Genomic DNA, 18,815 nt, shown 5'->3' with positions numbered 1-18,815 from the left:
GCAGTGGGAGAGGCCACCGCAGTGAGAAGCCCGCGTACCGCAAATAAATAAATAAATAAATAAATAAAATAAAAATAAAATAATTTAAAAAACAAAATGGAGGATTTTATGTTATGTGAATTTCACAATACATCATTTTAAAAAAAAGTCAAAGAAGACAACCCCACAGAATCTGAGGAGCGTTATGGAAACAACCTACAAAAAATTAGGATGTGAAGGCACTGTTATGGAAGACAGGGCACGGGGCCAAGTCCTGAAGGATGGGCACGGTTTCTAGGGGCAAAGCCCAGGGGCAGCAAGTGCTGGTGTGTTGGTCTACCTCCTCCATCCATGCTGAACTACTTGAGTGTAAGGTCCACGTCCTATAGACCTTTGTGTTCCTGGTGCCCCCTTTGTGTCTGGGGAAGAACTTGTACTCAGTAAACATTGTCAAATGAGAAGATAAACTAATCCCAAGGGGGTAGACAAAGGACTAGGGGAAGATCTGGGAATGATGCAGAGTGCACTTAGGGACAGGAGAAGGCTGCTTGTCTACAAGTCTTCCTGTTGAAACAGGGAGAAATGAGGGTCAGTAGCGTATTTGCTGAATAAGTCGTGCAGGGCGTCAGGTGATGAGCCTTACGGACCAGCAGGCACAGGAGACACAGGATCGCCCAGGAGAAATGGGGCAATTTGCAGCAGCACCGTCAGGGGCATAAGTGCATGATGAAGGAACTAAAACATCTGGGGAACCAGGGGGGGCTCTGGAAATCGTGCTTACCTTCCACCTCACAGCCCAGCAGCTCCATCCGTAGCCCTAGTCCACCGTGAGTGGCTCTCTCGGGGTAGATCCTGATGAATCGCGTGGAAAGGGGTGGAAATGTCCGTAGCTCAGGTGTGTCATAGTTGTTGTTGCCTTCAAAAGACTGTGAAGTATGAAGAACACCAGGTATTAACAAAACCTCCCTTTCAGCAGAAAAGTCCTTCCTTTAGGACTCTTAGCAGGGCAGAGAAATGGGCCTCATTCTACTAGTTCGTAAACGGCTGACATTCCTTTCCTAAATGAGAAGGGAAAAAACAATCAAACCTTCTCTAAGAAGTGACAGATGTCGTTTCTTAGAAACTCTGGAGGATACACTGAGGCTAGACCAGAAGCTGAGGATTTAATGAGACACATTTTTAAATGACAGTCTGATGTGCCTGGGAGAAGTGACACTTTTACCACTTCCTTGAAAAAGTGGAGGAAGAAAACTCAGGAAGGGGGCCTGCCATTTTTCAGAGCTTGTAACAGACACCACATTTCCAATAACGACTCCTGTCACATTCTCTTAAATGAATGGGTCCTGGTTTTGCTAAAACTCCGTCCTCTAGAAGAGCGAGGAATTCCATTCCTGGAGGAGGAGATAGTAAATTTCACGTACTTCAAGCTCTCTGTAACCAAGAACTTGGGTTATTCCAATCCATTGGAACTGCTGTTGACTTAAGCAGTACCACCAGCTGGAGGCATTTGTAGATAAAAGACTTTCTCATCTCAGGAAAGTGACAGGGTCCTGACCGCTAAGCGACGTTCTGATGCCTGGTTGCACTGCAGTGAGTTGGCACCTCTTGGTGAAGAGCATTCCTAACTCGACATCACTGTGACACGTTCAGGAGCCCGGCCTTTATTGCCCTGCTGCCACTGGATTATTCTGTTTTCCTTTTTACAGTGACAGGAAGGTCAAAATCCTTGAGTGGAATCATAAGAAAATAGAGCAATGGCTAGGTTTGTTTTCTCTTTTAAGAAATGGATAAGCCTCTCTGTATCCTCTTCTCCCAACATCATTCCTAACTCTGTCCAGAATGGCAAGAGGGGAGGGGATTAGAAAAATCAAACTGCCTTATCACTGGGAGTATCCTTTTATATATCAAGCATCATGTGATGTTTACTCGTGCAAGGCATTGTTCCATGTGCTTAAAATGTATTCACTCAGTTAATCCTCAAGACAACTCCAAGAGGTAGGTTCTATTATTGCCCTTCTTTTACAGGCAAGGCACAGAGGGGTCAAGTAATTTGCCATGACCTTGGGATTCAGACCTACCAGTCTTATCTGGCGTCCTTCACCACACTGCCCTTAGAAACAATCTAGTCTGATTTCCTCATTTTAATAGATGACAACACTGAAGTCTAGGACACTGAGGTCTATTCCCATGGCCACGCATTCAGTTTCATTGCTTTTTCTTTCAACGGATTATGATTTGGGCTTCCAAATCTGGTAGATCATATTGAGTGGGTGGCCATATCCAACAGGAGTGGGAACCCTGCCCAATACCTGGGTCAAAACATCACAAACCAGCCAAAGATGCCATCATTCGGTGGTGGAAATATCTAGGCCAAATGGGTGACACAAGTAAGAGAAGCTAGATTGGGAAGGTTGTGACATAACTAGAGGTTTTTTCTGAGTTCTAGAAGTAAATTAATTGACCTTTTCCAACTCAGAAAATCTTCCAGGAATCTAGAAGCACAGGGCTAATACAGACCCACCTCTCTCAATTAAAGTTTCCTTTTATCATTTTCAAGAGTAAATTCACTACCGGGGGCCTCTGCATTCTTGACAGAACTGCAGTTGCTGCCATTAATGGAGAATCTGACGTATAACGTCAGGCCCAATGAAGTGTTCTCAGTAAGATACTAATTATAGTAAAAATAGTATTACTACACATGCAAGTTCTGTGTACGTTAACATAGCTCCAACATTCTCAGGAGAAAAGCACTTATATCTACGGAGTCCCAGGCTTTTCTCCTACTTTTACCTTGAGCAAAGAATTAGCACAATGTAAATACATTATAAACGTTGTCAGTGATGAACTGGGCAGAATATTAGCAAGGAAGGGCCGTATGGAATTGGGCTAAGTTTGCTAACATAGGATTGTTTACAAAATGTCTTTGTGTCCTTTCACTAATCATGCTTTAGAAGAAGAGGGCTTGGAGTATTTAGACCTATTTGCCCCTGAAAAGTCTAGTTGATTCAAAGACTCTGGGGTCCCTTGTCCATCATGCACTATTTAAGGGTAGGAAGTAAGGTGAGGGCGTAGAGGATTTTAAATCCATCAAAGTGCTGTTTTAGAACACAAAACAGTGTGCTCCCTTTACCGTATGTAAAAGGTACTTGGCATCCTAAGCAGGTAATCTTCATTTGCAAGTTAAAATATAGTATGTTTTAACTATCTTTGTGCAATTTAGAAATAAATACTGCTCCTAAATGGAAGGTTTAACCAGTTTCCTTTTTCATCTTGAAGATTTTATTCCAGGGGAAGGACATGTTAGGAATCAGAGACCAGATGCCATGTAAACAATTTAGAAACTTTTATGGTTTAAATACATAAGAACATGATAATGATGGATGAAATGTTTTAGGAAAAAAATCTAACACATTCAACCAATCTTGAATGGAGTTTTTCGTTAAAATTGAAAGCTGTGTGCTGGCTTCTTGTGAATGCTATATGCGATGTCCTACAAAGGGAGTGATAGCTTTAGACTTGATCGCAGACGAGTGGATTGGATACTAAAGGCCAGGAAGCATAAGACGCATCCCATCCAGAGCCTATGGCAATTTGTCTCCTTTCCCTCTTAGAAACCGAATGTTGAAGAAAGTGTCACAACAGCTCACACTGCCGTGCGACAGTGGCTCCGGGAAGTTGTTGATTTGCAGCATATTCACACTTGGTGCTAAAGCCACAGGGCTCACAACTCCTCAGAAAAGATCGCCTCTTAGGGGAACTCCAGTTTCTGATGTTTATTTTACTTTTTCTTCTACCAAAACAAGAGGGGTAGACATAAAAGGGGAAAATGAAATGGACACAAGCAAGAGAGTAGCTGCACATAGATTAAAAAAAACCCACGACACTGGAAATGTTTTAGAAACCACAAGTTAACTGGGGATGAGATGGGAGAGGAATTCTTACATTTCCAACAGCATCATCCCTCTTGGTGGCCCGCCCACTGGTGCGGAGTGCAGCCGTAGGGACAGTCTCTGCAGAGCCTCCACATCTGGGCCGAGTGGGAGCTGGCTGCGTGGCCCGGCTTTGTTTATTGTCTGCAAAGCCTTTGGCCCCAGTGACTGTATGAAGCCATATTCCCACACTCCCATTCCCTCTAATGAGCTAAAATCTTTTCATAAAAGGAGTAGGTCCTTGGCAAAGCAGGGACGGAAAGACTGGGACCGAAAGGCCAATTGTGCTAGGCGTGAGAAGTATCATCAGTTGAATACAGAACCCACATATAGTTCTGCATGCAGAACTGAACTTCTGGGGGCTCTTCCTTATTTTAATCTGAAATCAGTTTCTAGGCCATGCAGCATACTCAGGGTGTCCTTTCCTAGTTGGTGTTCTGTGCTCAGGAAATGCACATATATTTAACCAAGAGCCTTAGAAAAACATAATCACTAAAGAATACCTGTTGCGTTAAAAAAAAAAAAATCATGCCACGTGTTCTGGTGAAGGTTGGAATATTTCTTTGTCACTAGATCCTCAAGGGCCAACTGCTTTTTGAAAGGTTCCAACGTATAAGAAATAGACGTAAGCATTATTCATGATGGCCAAGAGTTAGAAGCAATGAAAGTGTCCGTCAGTGGATGGATAGATACCCAACATGTGGTCTGTACATACGATAGAATATTATTCAGCTTTAAAAAGGAATGAAATTCGGACCCAGGTTACGACATGGATGACCCTTGAGGACATCATCCCAAGTAAAATAAGGCTAAATATTGTCTGATTCCACTTACATGAGGCTCCCGGAGTAGTCAAATGCATAGAAACAGAAAGTGGAATGGTGGTTGTCAGGGGCTGGGGGAGAGGGGGTGAAAATATTGTTTAATGGGGGGTGGAGTTTCTTTTGCAAGATGAGGAAGTTCTGGAGGTGGGCTTGCACACCAGCGTGAATGTACTTAACCCTACTGAACTGTACACTTAAAAAGGTTAAGATGGCAAATTTTCTGTTATGTGTATTTCAGCACAATTATGAAACTTTTGAAAATTGTAAAGCACTACAGAATTTAAAGAGTTTTTCATTCAATAAAAAAAAATTTTTTAAATGTAAAAATACACTTAAGGGATGCGTGACAGAAGGGCCCTGGGGGCGGGTGCTCATGGAAAGATTAGAGTCTGCAGAGAGATTCTGAATTCCTACCGCAGTGGCCCCCTGGACCCACCCTCACGACCTCCCGGTCCCCTGAGCCACCTGCTGTTCCCTATGGGAGAGAAAGGTGACCGGCGATGCGATTCTCAGCCGTGGAATTCCTGTCTCCCCTAGAATCTTACTGTCTCCATCACTCGCCCCCGCAGATCCCACGGCTTTCAGGAAATGAGAAGCAGCTCTTCCACAGGAAGAAGCCGGGGTCCTTGATTCAAGTCAAGGCCGTGAGGCAGGGCCCCCTCCCGGCACCGCCCCCCACTCCCGGCGCCGCCCCGCCCCCTCCCGGCGCCGCCCCCGCCCGGGCCTCACCTTGGCCTTGCGCTTGCTGTCGTCCATGACCATCTTCCAGTCCGAGCCGTTGTTGCTGTACCCGATCTTGAATTTCCTCATGAACACCTTGTTCTCCCGGTGTTTGCCCCCCTGAATGATGACGCCCCGCACAATCTTCTCCTCCGCCAGGTCCACCTGAAGCCACTCGTTCACGTACGGGTGCGGGGCGGGCGGCAGTGCCCAGCCCGAGCGGCTGGTCACCAGGCGGATATTTTCAGGCATCCAGTTCCTGTCCCCTTGGTTGGATGCTGTGATCTGGGAGTCGGAAATAAGTCCGGACACCATACCCAACATTCCAGAGCAAGGATAATCTAGAGAGGGGAACGGAATAGGCGATGTAAAATGATTTTCTAGAAGTCTCCATGCTTAGAAAGAGAATCCAACATATTGAATAAAATCATGGTCAGTACGCATTCATGTAGATTTGCAAATGTCTGGATCATCTGACATTAAACCAGAGCTTCCCCGTTCCTCTTTCTACACTCCCTGCCCTACACTCACAGTCCGGTAAAGAAAATCTTTGATAAGAACATTCATTTCTTCCCTTTTTGAGTTCTTCTAAGTTTAAGGTCAAAGTATTGACGTTCGGTCCCTTTGGTATCCGGAAGTTATCTCTAGATCAAGTACAGGCCCTGCCCAATGGAGGTTCAGTTCATGCGGGGCTGGAGATGTGTAAACCAATAATTCCAACAGCAGGAAAGTTGCCAAGACAAAAGCAAAAAGAAGATGATGAGGTGGTGAAGAGAAAGAAAGTGCTCGGCTCAGCTTGAAGAGGTAGGAGGGCCCCCTCCCGGGGGTGGGGGAAACCTTTGGATTGAGCGTTGAAGGAGGGGCCCATCCTCCCCCCAGGTGTCCTCCCCACCCCCGTTTCTAAACTGCACGAGAACTTTGCACGATCCCACTGTCAACTCAGATGTCCCAAGTCCAAACAGAAACAGTCCTTCCCCTCGACACCAAATCCCTTTATCCAACTCTGCACTTTAATGGGTGGAATCACCACCAATCAGCTAGCTCCTGCCTAGTCATCTTGTCTTTCCGTTTTCCGTTTTCCATTCCTGTTCTGCTACCAAATCCTGTCATATTTTTGTTAAAAAAAAAAAGTGTTGCGATCTTCATTTCTTTTGGCATCGTCTTGATACCATGGCTACATGCCAAGTGGTCTGCTGACTACCCTCTCAAGCCCCAGTTTTGAATCAACAACACCTGCGTCGCTTTTCATAATTTTTTGTAATGTCACTCTTATGTTCAAAAATCTTCCGTTGCTAAGGAAAATAAGCCAGACACAAAAGGACAAATACTGCATGATTCCACTGATATGAGGTACCTAGAAGAGTCAAATTCAAAAGGACATAAAGTAGAATGGTGGGTTCCAGAAGCTGGGGGGAGGGGAGTGGAGAGTTAGTGTTTCATGGGTATAGAGTTTCAGTTTGGGATAATGAAAAGTTCTGAAGATGAATTGTGGTGATGGTTACACAATAATGTGATTACTGAAGCAACTAAATTGTATCCTTAATGGTTAGAATGGTAAACTATGTTATGTACATTTGACCACAATAAAAAAAAGAGAGATCTTTGAAAAATTTTCATGGCTCTCCATTATTTATGGGACACTATAAAAAGTCTCGATCTGGTTTTTCAACACCCTCATTTTGGCTTCCTCCTAGGTATCTAATTTTATTTCCTATTACTGACAGTAATCCATTTTCTTCCCACATACCATAGAGAGAATTCTCATCATTGCCTTTGTTCAAAATGTTCCTGCTGCCCTCTCATCCTCCTGTTGACAGAGGTGAGTTCTGCCCAGACTTTCAAACCCAGCTTAAGGCTCTTCCTGAAAACTTCTCAAATGACTCTATCCTTTATCCTGAACCCTCCCTTCTCAGAAATATGACTACCATACAGGAAGCAGCACAGAGTTTAGCATTAAGCCGTTCTCTCCATGTTTTAAGATTGGGAGTCCTGTGTTCAGAACCAGATTAGAAATTCCTCAAAGGCAATGAATGGCATCATAGATCTTTCTATATCTTCTATAGCAGCCCAAGGAGCTTCTGAGCAGGAGAGTACCCATCACTGATTAATTGATTGGTGGGTTAATAACAAAATGTTCAACACTTCAATTATTCTCTTTGCAAAATTGTACATCTCCATTGAGGACATGCCAGGAAGGAGAATCTGTTTTTCTTTGAAACAACTCCATTCTGCATAAATCAAAATTCAGCCTAAAATGTAACCATCGTGAGAGGCATGTTTCTAATACTATTAGGCTGTGTCCGTGTTACCAGCTGACCCTTAAGAATGAATTATTCAGATACTTTCCACCTGAGTTGTGCAGTTCAGATCATGCCATTTCTTTACTCAAAAATTCGGTGCAGGGTTTCCCTGGTGGCACAGTGGTTGAGAGTCCGCCTGCCAATGCAGGGGACACGGGTTCGTGCCCCGGTCCGGGAAGATCTGACATGCCGCGGAGCGGCTGGGCCCGTGAGCCATGGCCGCTGAGCCTGCGTGTCTGGAGCCTGTGCTCTGCAACGGGAGAGGCCACGACAGTGAGAGGCCCGCGTACCACAAAAAAAAAAAAAAAAAAAATTCGGTGCCTGCTCACCTACAAATTATGCACGTACTTTCAACCCAGTGTGCCAGGTCTTCCATACCATGGCCTTGCAAGGCCCCTCCTCCATGAAGGCTCCCTCACCTCGGTGGTGGTAGTAGTTGGGGGCTTTCTCTCATTCTGTTCCCTCCACTAAAGAATTCCCCATCATTTTGTCCTTCCCACTATCTTAAAATCTTGACCTGTTTTCAAATTTTACCTTATATATTCAATTTTTCTGATCTCTCCAACTAGACATGGTTTTCCTTCTCTGGGGCTCTTCCTAGCTCTCCACCTGCATGTCTCATGTATACTGGCCATATTCAGTTCTTCGGGTTACTACTTGCCTCCCCAGGTTTTAAGTTCTCTGAGGGAGTGAACCAAGTCATATTAAAAACTTTTCTATGACTCCTTGTGCCCTTTATTCTTGGTATTTACTCTGCAAATATTTGTTGAATGAATCAGCTTATTAACACAATAAAAGGCAGTTGTCATTTTCCCCAAGTACCCTTTCCTGTAATTCAGCCACAGTGTTTGCTCCAGGCTGGGATCTGGAAACCAAGAATAAATTCAATGGGGATTATAAAAAGATTGACAAAAAAGATTTTACTGAGGGTCTCTGGAAGTTATAGTGTTAAAAATAGAAGTCACATTTTCGGTCACTGTGGTCACACCTGTCTGGTTCAAAACCAGCTTTTGCAAAGAAAATGTTTAGCTGGTAATATATACCAGATGTTACCACTTGGAGAAAAACACAATTAACTTGAATATTGTAAGGAGGGCAGAACCTTTACCGGAAGAATGTCCCTTCTCTAGTGCAGAGCTGGCTGGGGCACAGTCCTCGCATCCACAAGCCTTGTGATACCAGCCCACATCCTGCCAACATGGCCCTCGTGCAGTCAGAAGGGCATTCCTTCTGCAAGTCGGCCTCATCCAAGATCAAGGAAGAGGCACCTTGATTTGCCTTTGACTGAAAACCAGTGACTCACTTTTAGCCACGATTAGGAGAAAGGTTCCACTAACAATTCAAGGTTTGCATAAGCTGCTAGGATCTAGCTCTGTTCGTCCACAGTAGGCTAGCTCAGATGTGCCCTGATTAGCCTGGCTCCATCTCAGATCCTTTGGAAATAGTGTTGCTAGATTTAACGAACAAATAATCTAACAAAAACAACAACACAAGAAACAGGCTGCCAAACTAAATCAGAATTTCAAATAAACAGCAAATAATTTTTTAGTATAAGTTTGTCCCCAATATTGCATGGGACCTAACTTATACTAAAAAGTTATGCATTTATCTGCATCAAATTGAACTAGACATTCTGTATTTCACTTGGCAACCCTGTTTAGAAACCTTAAAACCAATCCTAGATGGGAGGGAGAAATGAGTTCTGTGATGGGGAATTAGGTGGTTCTTTTCTTTTTTTATTGAAATATAGTTGATGTACAACATTACATTAATTTCAGGTAGACTACATAGTGATCTGACATCTGCATATATTATGAAACGATCACCATAAGTCCAGTAACCATCTGTCCCCGTACAAAGTTTTTACCATATTATTAGCCATATTCCTTATACTGTACATTACATCGCTGTGGCTTATTCATTTTACACCTGGAGGTTTGTACCTCTGAATTTCCTTCACCCTTTTCAACCCCCCACCCCCGCAACTCCTTTCCCCTCTGGCAGTGGTTATTTTCATTGATGTTATTTTCCAGTAGAATCTCTGAACTGAGCTTTAACGTGAAAACAGATATACTGGTAAACCAAATAGTTAACCAGTTTTCAAGGAATGAGGAGGTAATAACTGCATTTGATGGGTGAAGCTGAATGAGCATAATTTAATCTTCCCTCGATGACTCAGAAGGTACCTCTGGATGTTGTAGGGCCTGAGATCATCCCTGCAAACTCTGATCAACACAGGAACACGCTGACCTGTGCAGAAGCCGCAGTTAATTAACTTCTGGTTAACGAAAAAGTCAACAGCGTTTGTGGTGTGTTCTCAGACAGCAAGGGCATTTTCACCAGTTTCCAGCTTTGCCAAAATGATGAAGCCTACCTTGTCAAAATAATGAAAATGCTCCTTTGTCAATTACCTACAAAGTAGAACGGTTTGCTCCAATTTTGTTTTCCTTATCTCTCTATATGGTGACCCACCATTGTATCCTCTGGTTATTCCAGGATTGCTGTATTTCTAAAAAATAATTTCTGAATGGAAAAATTGGTTTAAAACTTGTGGGCTCTGGAGACTTTGGATTCAAGTGATGTGTTCTCATGGTAACTTTTAATTCAACAGTTTCTTTTAAAAAAATCCAGATTGAGTTGGGGCTTGCCCACTCAAGCGGAAAGGGTAAAATTTTGCAATCCAGTCACTTGTTTATCGTAAGAAATGGATAAAACTGCAGTTCATTCATTCATTAAAGAAATAAGTGTACTGGGCACGTATTTTGTTCCAGGCACACAGGACGCAAGGAAAAGAAGATAAACATGGCTCCGGCTTTCATGCATCTTCCAGACCCCCAGTGAACCTGCAGTCTTGTATTTCTTTCATTGGTCTCCACGGAGGGGACCATGGCCTCTAAAAGATAAAAATTATCTACTCTGGTAATTAAGAAGAAAACACGGAGGGCTTCCCTGGTGGCGCAGTGGTTGAGAGTCCGCCTGCCGATGCAGGGGACACGGGTTCATGTCCCAGTCCGGGAAGATCCCACATGCCGCGGAGCGGCTAGGTCCGTGAGCCATGGCCGCTGAGCCTGCGTGTCCGGAGCCTGTGCTCCACAACGTGAGAGGCCACAACAGTGAGAGGCCCGCGTACCGCAAACAAACAAACAAACAAACAAAAGCCCCAAAAAACAAAAAAAAAAAGAAGAAAACACTGATACCATTGTCTCATTAGGGGCTCTGTTTGCTGGGGCCTATTCTAGGTTCAATTTATTGAGTACCATGAACTGTTTAATTTACTGGGTACCATTTAGTGAGCATTTACTCTAAGCCAAGCGTTATAAAATCCTTTCACTTAAATCTTCATTACAGCTGAATCAAGGAGATGGAGATCTACTGACTGACAAGGAGATGGAGATAAGAGGGACTGAGGGTCTTGTCCATGGTCACTCATTCACTAAATGGACAGCCCAGAGCAAAGCCTGGATATGTCTGCACGCCTTCTTTCTGTGTGACCATCGTTATGACACACTGGCCTCTCCCAAAACCTGCTTTGATCAGTTATTTGGCAGTTGTAGCGATCTTACTAGAAAGATCTTACTAGGAAGTGTCTAAAATATATTAGGGGTCGTGATTAAGACAGCAGCAGTATGCAATTTGAAAAAAATTAGCTACTTAAAGTAACTGTAAAATAGAATATGTGTGAAAATATCAAAACATGGTATTTTAGACCTCTGTTTAGATAACTAGGTCATTTAACTATTTTTAAAAATCCAGTAAATTATTTGCCTTGTTTACCTGTAAAGACTCATATGCCTAGAATTACCTTTCAGGAAAATCCTTGTGAAAATGAGAAAGGGCAGTTCAGGCTTAAACAAGGATTTTGTTTAATTAAAAGGAGAGCCAGAAATTCAGAATTCACACTAACGCATTTGGAGTCTTTATGAAGTTTACTTCTTTTTTTCTGGTACAGTGACGTGAAATTAGGTGGGAGGAATGGACCAGAAATTTCCACCCTGCCCTCAGATGGCCTTGTTTCTATGAATTTATGGGTAGTCTCTCACATTTGTAATGCTCTGAAAATGACCTAGAACTTTCATGCAACTGCTGATCAAGAATAAAGCCAAGGTGGGACTCCCCTGGTGGTGCAGTGGTTAAGAATCTGCCTGCCAACGCAGGGGACACCTGGTCCAGGAAGATCCCACATGCCACGGAGCAGCTAAGCCCGTGTGCTACAACTACTGAGCCTGTGCTCTAGAGCCTGCGAGCCACAACTACTGAGCCTGCGTGCCGCAACTACTGAAGCCCGTGTGCCTAGAGCCTGTGCTCCGTAACAAGAGAAGCCACTGCAATGAGAATTCTGTGCACCACAATGAAGAGCAGCCCCCGCTCGCCACAGCTAGAGAGAGCCAGTGCACAGCAACGAAGACCCAACGCAGCCAAAAATAAATAAATAAAAAATAAATAAAAAATAAAGGAATAAAGCCCTTTTGTCCCTCCAAGCCCTTCTCCACCCAATTCCTGCCTCTAAGGACTTGAACTTTCTAAATGCTTAGATCCTAAAACAATAAACAAGTCTGTCTCTAGGATGGAAATAAATAAAATTTGGGGAAGAAATCAAAAGTCAGTTTTCACTTTCCAAAACGAACTGTACTGTAAACAAATGTTTTTTTTTTCCCTCCTTCATTAGCTCTTTTTCAAATTGCTTGTAATTTCATGGAAAACTGCCCAGGTGATCTTTTTTTTTCCTTCAAAAGTCAATAGTTTCCTTCTCTAAAAATAATTATACTTAAGAGGATAAAAATAAAAACAATAGTGTTGGCATTCATGCAATGAGAAGTTAAACACCCTTAATATGTATACTAACGTTATATGAAAGATAGTTCGCAGATTTTTTAAAAAATAAATTTATTTATTTATTTTTGGCTGCGTTGGGTCTTCGTTGCTGTGCTCGGGCTTTCTCTAGCTGCTAGATATGGGATCTTCCCAGACCAGGGCTCGAACCCCTGTCCCCTGCATTGGCAGGCGGATTCTTAACCACTGCACCACCAGGGAAGTCCCAGTTCTCAGATCTTTAAACATTGTTCACTTTTAATTACTTTTTGGTGAATCAGTTACCGATTCTGTCTTTGAAGTTTTAAGCTTACTATGGAGGTTACACTGTACTTTTTTTTTTTAATGAAAAATTTGCAGTGTATTTACTTAAATGGAAAGGAATTCTAATGTGACTGCTACTTACTTCAGAATACAGAGTGGTTGTACAAGAAGATCAATGGACAAGTAAGAGCAGTACTGGTCGCCATAGAAACACAGTGAGAATAACAGGACCTTCTTTTACTCCCTGCTCGGTACCTGCCTATCTTTTTCGCCACTTAATCGCCCAGTACCTCATCTTCGCCTCTCAAGTGGATATAATCCACCTACTTGTTCCAAATTTAACAGAGACTTTTAAAGTTCTTTTAATGTCAGAAGAAACAAACTCAAAAACGAGAAATACTGACAAATTGATTTCTAATGTTAGCATATTCATTCAACAAAAGATAGACATATATTGAGCCAAAGCCTAGGAGAAAGTTGTCAGGGCAGTTAAGTGAGTAAAAGGAGAAATTCTGGTAAATTAAACTCCTCCTGAACAGCTACAGCTGATGAGGCCACCTCCAGACCTCAAAATTAAAAAGACAGGTAAGTCAGACAGAGAAAGGGAAATATTGTATGATATTGCTTATATGTAGGATCTAAAAAGAAATGATACAAATGAACGTATTTACAAAACAGAAACGGACTCACAGACTTAGAGAATGAACTATGGTTACTGGCGGGGAAGGGTGGAGGGAAGAGAAAGTTAGGGAGTTTGGAATTGACATGTACACGCTGCTATATTTAAAAAGGATAAGCAACAAGGACCTACTGTATAGCACAGGGAACTCTCCTCACTGTTAAGTGGCAGGCTGGATGGGAGGGGAGTCTGGGGGAGAATGGATACATGTATATGTATGGTTGAGTTGCTTTGGCTGAAACTATCACAACATTGTTAACTGGATATACTCCAGTGTAAAATAAAAAGTTAAAAAACAAAACAAAAACAAGTAAGATGCAGGGATATAATATATAGCACAGGAATATAACCAATCTTTTGTAATAACTTTAAATGGAGTATAATCTACAAAAATATCAAATCACTATGATGTACACCTCAAACTAATATAACATTGTAAATCAACTATGTTTCAATTAAAAAATATATATGTAAATTAGAAGCAAAAGTAAAAAGACAAAGCAGGTGAAGAACATTTCACGCAACAGTTATTTATTGTAAATCTACTAAGTAGCAGTCAGTGTGCCGAGTACCGAGGAGACAGAGGATGATGGGGAAGGTACCTGCCTTCTTGGAGCTTTACCTGCCTTCCTGGAGCTTGCCGTCTAGCGGAAAAGCACCACTTAGTAAATACCCACCACTCGTCAGGCTGTGTAAATGCTTCGTATCCACTAGCTGATCCGTTATCACAACAACCCTGTTTTCCAGGTGAGATAACTAAGGCTTTGAAAGGTCATAAACTGCCCAAAGAAATAAGCCAGCGAGTAGTACAAGGAGGCTTTGAACTCACTTTTGTCTAAATCCAAAGCGTATGCTCTTAACTATCAAATGAAAATGACCAACCCCATTTACACCAAATGACTCTCCCAATATTTAAAAGTTTACATAAATCAAACCCAGGTGATCTTCAATCTTACCTGTTATCTTGCAGCCATAGACTTCAAATCTCATAGATATACCAGTTTCCCAAGTCATAGGTTTCATTCGGACAAATCGAGTTATCAGGGGTTTGGGGAAAACTCCAATCACAACATCTGTGGGGTTGGTGTTTCCCTGAAAGATCTAGATGGAAAAAGGAAGGGCCCTTTAATAGCAGACATTTTGGATTGTCTGAAAACAAATCCAGAAATATGTTTTCACCAGTGCTTGTCAAATTATTTACAATTTCCTCACTGTTTACCGTGGTTGAGGTAGTGTTAATAATTTGTCATGTTATTTTTCCAAATAATGGCAATCAGAAAGAATTGTGTCTAATATAGAATGTTGTCCTAATCATCTATTCAATTTTCTGAAAGGACAGAGCCTCCAAAGGTACTATTATAAGGATAGCATTTGTTATAGAATACTATGCTATTATCTAAAAAAGTGGGAAAATTATTAACATTATCAGAAGGACTTACAGAATACTGTAGACAATTATTGGGAACTCTCACTATTGTACTTTCCCAGGAACCCCTCAAAGGAGTGCTTTTTGAGTTCAACGTAGGGTCTGACTTTTTGAAAATTCTAGGTTATGTTCAGCAGGAGGTCAGGGAGCTTCCTCCCTTTTAACTTCATTTCTTGATGGAAGATCTTATCCCTGACGTTTATGAAAGACTTTAATCTTTTTCAGTTATTGGTAAAATTATGTGTTAGTGGTCAAAATCAAAACTGAGTTATAAATGATATGTAATGGAGAATCAGTTTTCCCAGGGCTTCTGTTTCTAGTTTCAAAAATGAGTCATTTTATTCTAAGAAAGATGAGGCATGTAACTGCAGATGTAATGAGTGCCAGTCACGAACCGGTTTCCCACAAGTGTCTGTCGGAGGCACTCAGCCTGGGCACGGCGCCACGGCAGTGTCCTCCAGTGAGATCTCTGAGGAACGGGGACTGTCTGCCACGTGGAACCCCCTGGCACTCGACCAGTCTCAGATGGGACTGAAAGCCTCCACTCCCCTGGATTTTACTCCAGCTCTGGGTGGGGAGAGCTGTGTAAAAGAACCATGTTTCAGTCACAGGCCTTGTGTAGCTAGAGCATCCCTGGGCCATCAGAGGTGCACAGACTCCCACCCACCTTCCCAGATGAGTCCTAGGAGGAGGAGGAGGAGGAGGAGGACCACCGTTCCCCTGGGAGAAGGCGCTTAGGAGAGTCAGCCTGGAGTTCTTACTCCATTTAGCCCATGAGGCCTGCTCCATGGGAGGTGGTCAAATGCTTTACTCAGTCGGCTGTTAGCCGGATCCCTCTCCTGAGATGATTTAATACCGAATTTATCCCAGCCTGTGACAGCCTTTAGATTTCTGTCTTACTTCAGCAAATCTCTCTCAGAAACAATCTGTGTGGAAGCATTTTTGTGTGACGATGAATAATGGGGACATGCCTGAAGGAGCAGAGCTTCCCAAATCAGTGTTTCAAGGGCCAGTGGATCCACCTCAGGGAGGGACCACAGTCTGGTTCACCCTGAAGGCATTTTATATTTGCTGAAAACCAGGTAAGGACACACATGCCACCAACAGAAAGAGGGCTGCTGGAATGCTGGTGGTCGAAGGCCGCTGTTGCTGAGGTACGTAAGCCAACTCTCTCTGAGGAAAGCAGGGCAGGGGGTGTGCCTGAAAGGCCCCAAGGTAGTGAAAGGCAGGTGGGCAACGAGAGCTGGACTCCGGGTGGATGTGGGGATTCATTCGGGTTCAGTGAAAGGGTGCAGACACATGCCAGGTCTTTGCTGACCCTTTATTCTTTCTGCCTCCTACTCTGGAAGGCCCCCTGTGTGCCAAGGTGACCCAGATCATGGACCAGGAGTGAGCTGTGTGCATGTCAGATGCCCCTATGGCCCTCGTGTGCTCCCCACACCCACATCCGGGCCACGCGGACCACTGCTGAGAAGCGTGTCTTGGAGAGACAGTGCTCATTGATTAAAGAGATGGTCTGAAAGCTGGGGTCAGCCCTCCCTACTCTCTTCGGGTTCTTCTGTATGTTGCTGTGTCCTTGGCATTAGTGTTTTTTCGTTTGTTTGAAACTAAAGCATGCCTTCAAAAAACGACTCCAAAACAAGAATAAGTCATTACACTCAGGGTCAAAATTTACTCACTAGATCTCCACCAATGATGACTATGAGGGTTTTTCTTCCCCAGATGGAGGATCTATTCCACATCCTCTGGGGCTAGACAGCGGCCTTGCGCTGGTCTGTTCACAGAGCAGCTGCATCCCTGTCTTCGGCCTTCCCGCCTGCCCTAAGGGACAGCGAGGGCTTTGCAACTAATCAAAGCGTACTTATAGGCCTTTCACTTCACACCCAGGAGGCTTTTCTCAGTTTCAGACCCAGAAGGAGAAAATCAAGGCCAGGGATGCCCCAGATGGAGACAAGGACATGGTAATTGGTCTCTTCCCAAACCCAGGATTCCAGGCTACCTGGATCTTTGCTACTATCCTCACCAATTCTGTGCATTTCACTCGGCCTCCAGGGCAAGCTTTTAATTTTGGGGAGACAGCAAGCATGAGTTCTCCAAAATCTTTTGATTAGTAAATCAGAGCAAGTACAACTTCAAATAAACAGCAGGCTGAGAAAAACATCTCAGTTCCAAATATTCAGAGCAGAGTGCCCGGGGCGCAGGGCATGGTGCGGCCTCCTCCACAGCAAAGTAGTGAGGAGGTGGCGTGTGGCTCGTGGGATCTGAGGGGACACCTGTAGTTCTGCTCATGCGCACAGAAGCAGCCAAACACACTTGTAAATTAGTTTGTGAGCCACAGAGGGTAGATAAAAAGGAGTCTTCTAAAACCAGCCCATTACAGAGAGGAAGAAAGGATCAATCTAGGAAAGAGAATGAGGAAACGCAGGCAGAAAGACAAAACAAAACAACTCCAGAGGTTCTAAGAGGACAGTGTTTATCCTGTGCATAGTCTGTGTCCCCGAGGGAGGTTTAAAGTGATTCTTGAGTTTGACTTAATTTGGCCGGTATTGACTTTTCTTGGAAACATCCATATAATTTCCTTTTGGCTTCTGGATCTGGGAACATGAGACCCCTTGGTCAGATTTAAACCTCTAATTGCACTTTTCATTTTAAATCAATGCGAAAATAAACCAGGCAAGACAGCAAGCTCCCAAACAAACAAGTGAAAATTGATCATCCACTTCAAAGACCCGATTGCTGGGGGAGGTGGAAGGGAAACTTACAACAGGTTTATTTCCTTCTTTGATGGTGATCCAGTCTTCCCCATTGGAGCTAATGTCTATCCTGTATGTCTTGACGTAGTATTTCTTCTTGGTTTCCTTTGAAATAGCTCCCTGTGTCCCGACAGCAGTGACAAAGCGCAGAAGGCCCAGGTCTACCTACAAGACAATACCAGCCTTGTCAGTTGCCCATCCTTGTACGTCCGGAATGTGAGCATCTTTTCCTGTGGGTACCATGGTGTAGTTTTCATCCACCTGGGATCAACAAACCCTAATTCCATCGGCATCAACACCCCCAAGAAAGCCTCCAATATGATAAGACAGCAGCTGCCCTAGGTTGGCAATGGCCAAAAAACAGACCTTTCTCATCGTTGCCACCAAGATTGCTTGATCCTTGGTACAAAAGAGAAAACTGGGTTCAATATCGTGTTACTGTATTTTCTAAGAGATTCACAATACTTTCTAAACAGCACGTTAATAGATGTCATTTTACAAATAGAAAATCAAGACAAACAAGATAAGCTCACATACTGGATACAGAGAGGCCTGGACTAGAACTTGAGTCTAACATGATCCCACTTCCCATCCCTCTGCAGCATCCTACCCCTTTCCAAACAGAATGTGGATCAGAACGATCCTGACTCTGAAAGCACTTGTGTGTACTGTGGGTTGAGAAACGGGCCATAGATTTATAATCTGGAATGGAGTCGAGGGAAGGAGGGCAAAGTTAGGATTTTTGATCCATCTAAATTTCTTCCTTTTCCGTATCTCTCCTTGTAGTTCAGCTTGAGAGGCAGAAGGATTCCCAGGCATCAATCTGGGAAGGAACGATGCCTCTGTGGGACAACAGCTAGGACTTAACAAGCTTCCTCTGGTGAGTTTCCAGGGGAGATGTTCCTCAGCGCAATGGCCTTACCTTCATCCCTCACTAGACTTTCTCACCCCTGACGGCTGGGCCACCTGGAGGGCACCACAGTAGTGATGACCAGAGGGTGACCAAAGCCCGAGGTCCCTGATTGCATCCCAGAGGTCTGCAGTGGCTTGAGTTGTTCCCATGGCCCTGTGATGTGAATGGGAAGGACAGAGATCAGGCCCTCAAGGTTCCAGTACCGGCTCTGCCTTGAGT

General features: G+C 43.6%; 1 protein-coding gene across 5 annotated transcripts in view; it reads right to left on the bottom strand.

The window, feature by feature from the left end:
* Window positions 1-18,815, bottom strand: part of NRP1 (neuropilin 1) — a 139,451-nt gene that overhangs the window by 25,723 nt on the left and 94,913 nt on the right. For all 5 annotated transcript variants that reach the window (XM_082649566.1, XM_082649565.1, XM_082649568.1 and 2 more), the window contains 4 exons: window positions 17,693-17,848; window positions 14,461-14,605; window positions 5,462-5,793; window positions 761-905 (listed from right to left, as the gene is read on the bottom strand). In XM_082649566.1, coding sequence (XP_082505692.1) covers window positions 761-905; window positions 5,462-5,793; window positions 14,461-14,605; window positions 17,693-17,848 — 778 coding nt within the window. The remainder of the gene's footprint in view (window positions 1-760; window positions 906-5,461; window positions 5,794-14,460; window positions 14,606-17,692; window positions 17,849-18,815) is intronic.

The sequence above is a fragment of the Grampus griseus genome (genome assembly GCF_964374135.1).
Source record: "Grampus griseus genome assembly, chromosome: 2".
NCBI lineage: Eukaryota > Metazoa > Chordata > Mammalia > Artiodactyla > Delphinidae > Grampus > Grampus griseus.
Note: the sequence above shows the minus strand (reverse complement) of the source record. Positions and strands in the feature narration are given on the sequence as shown.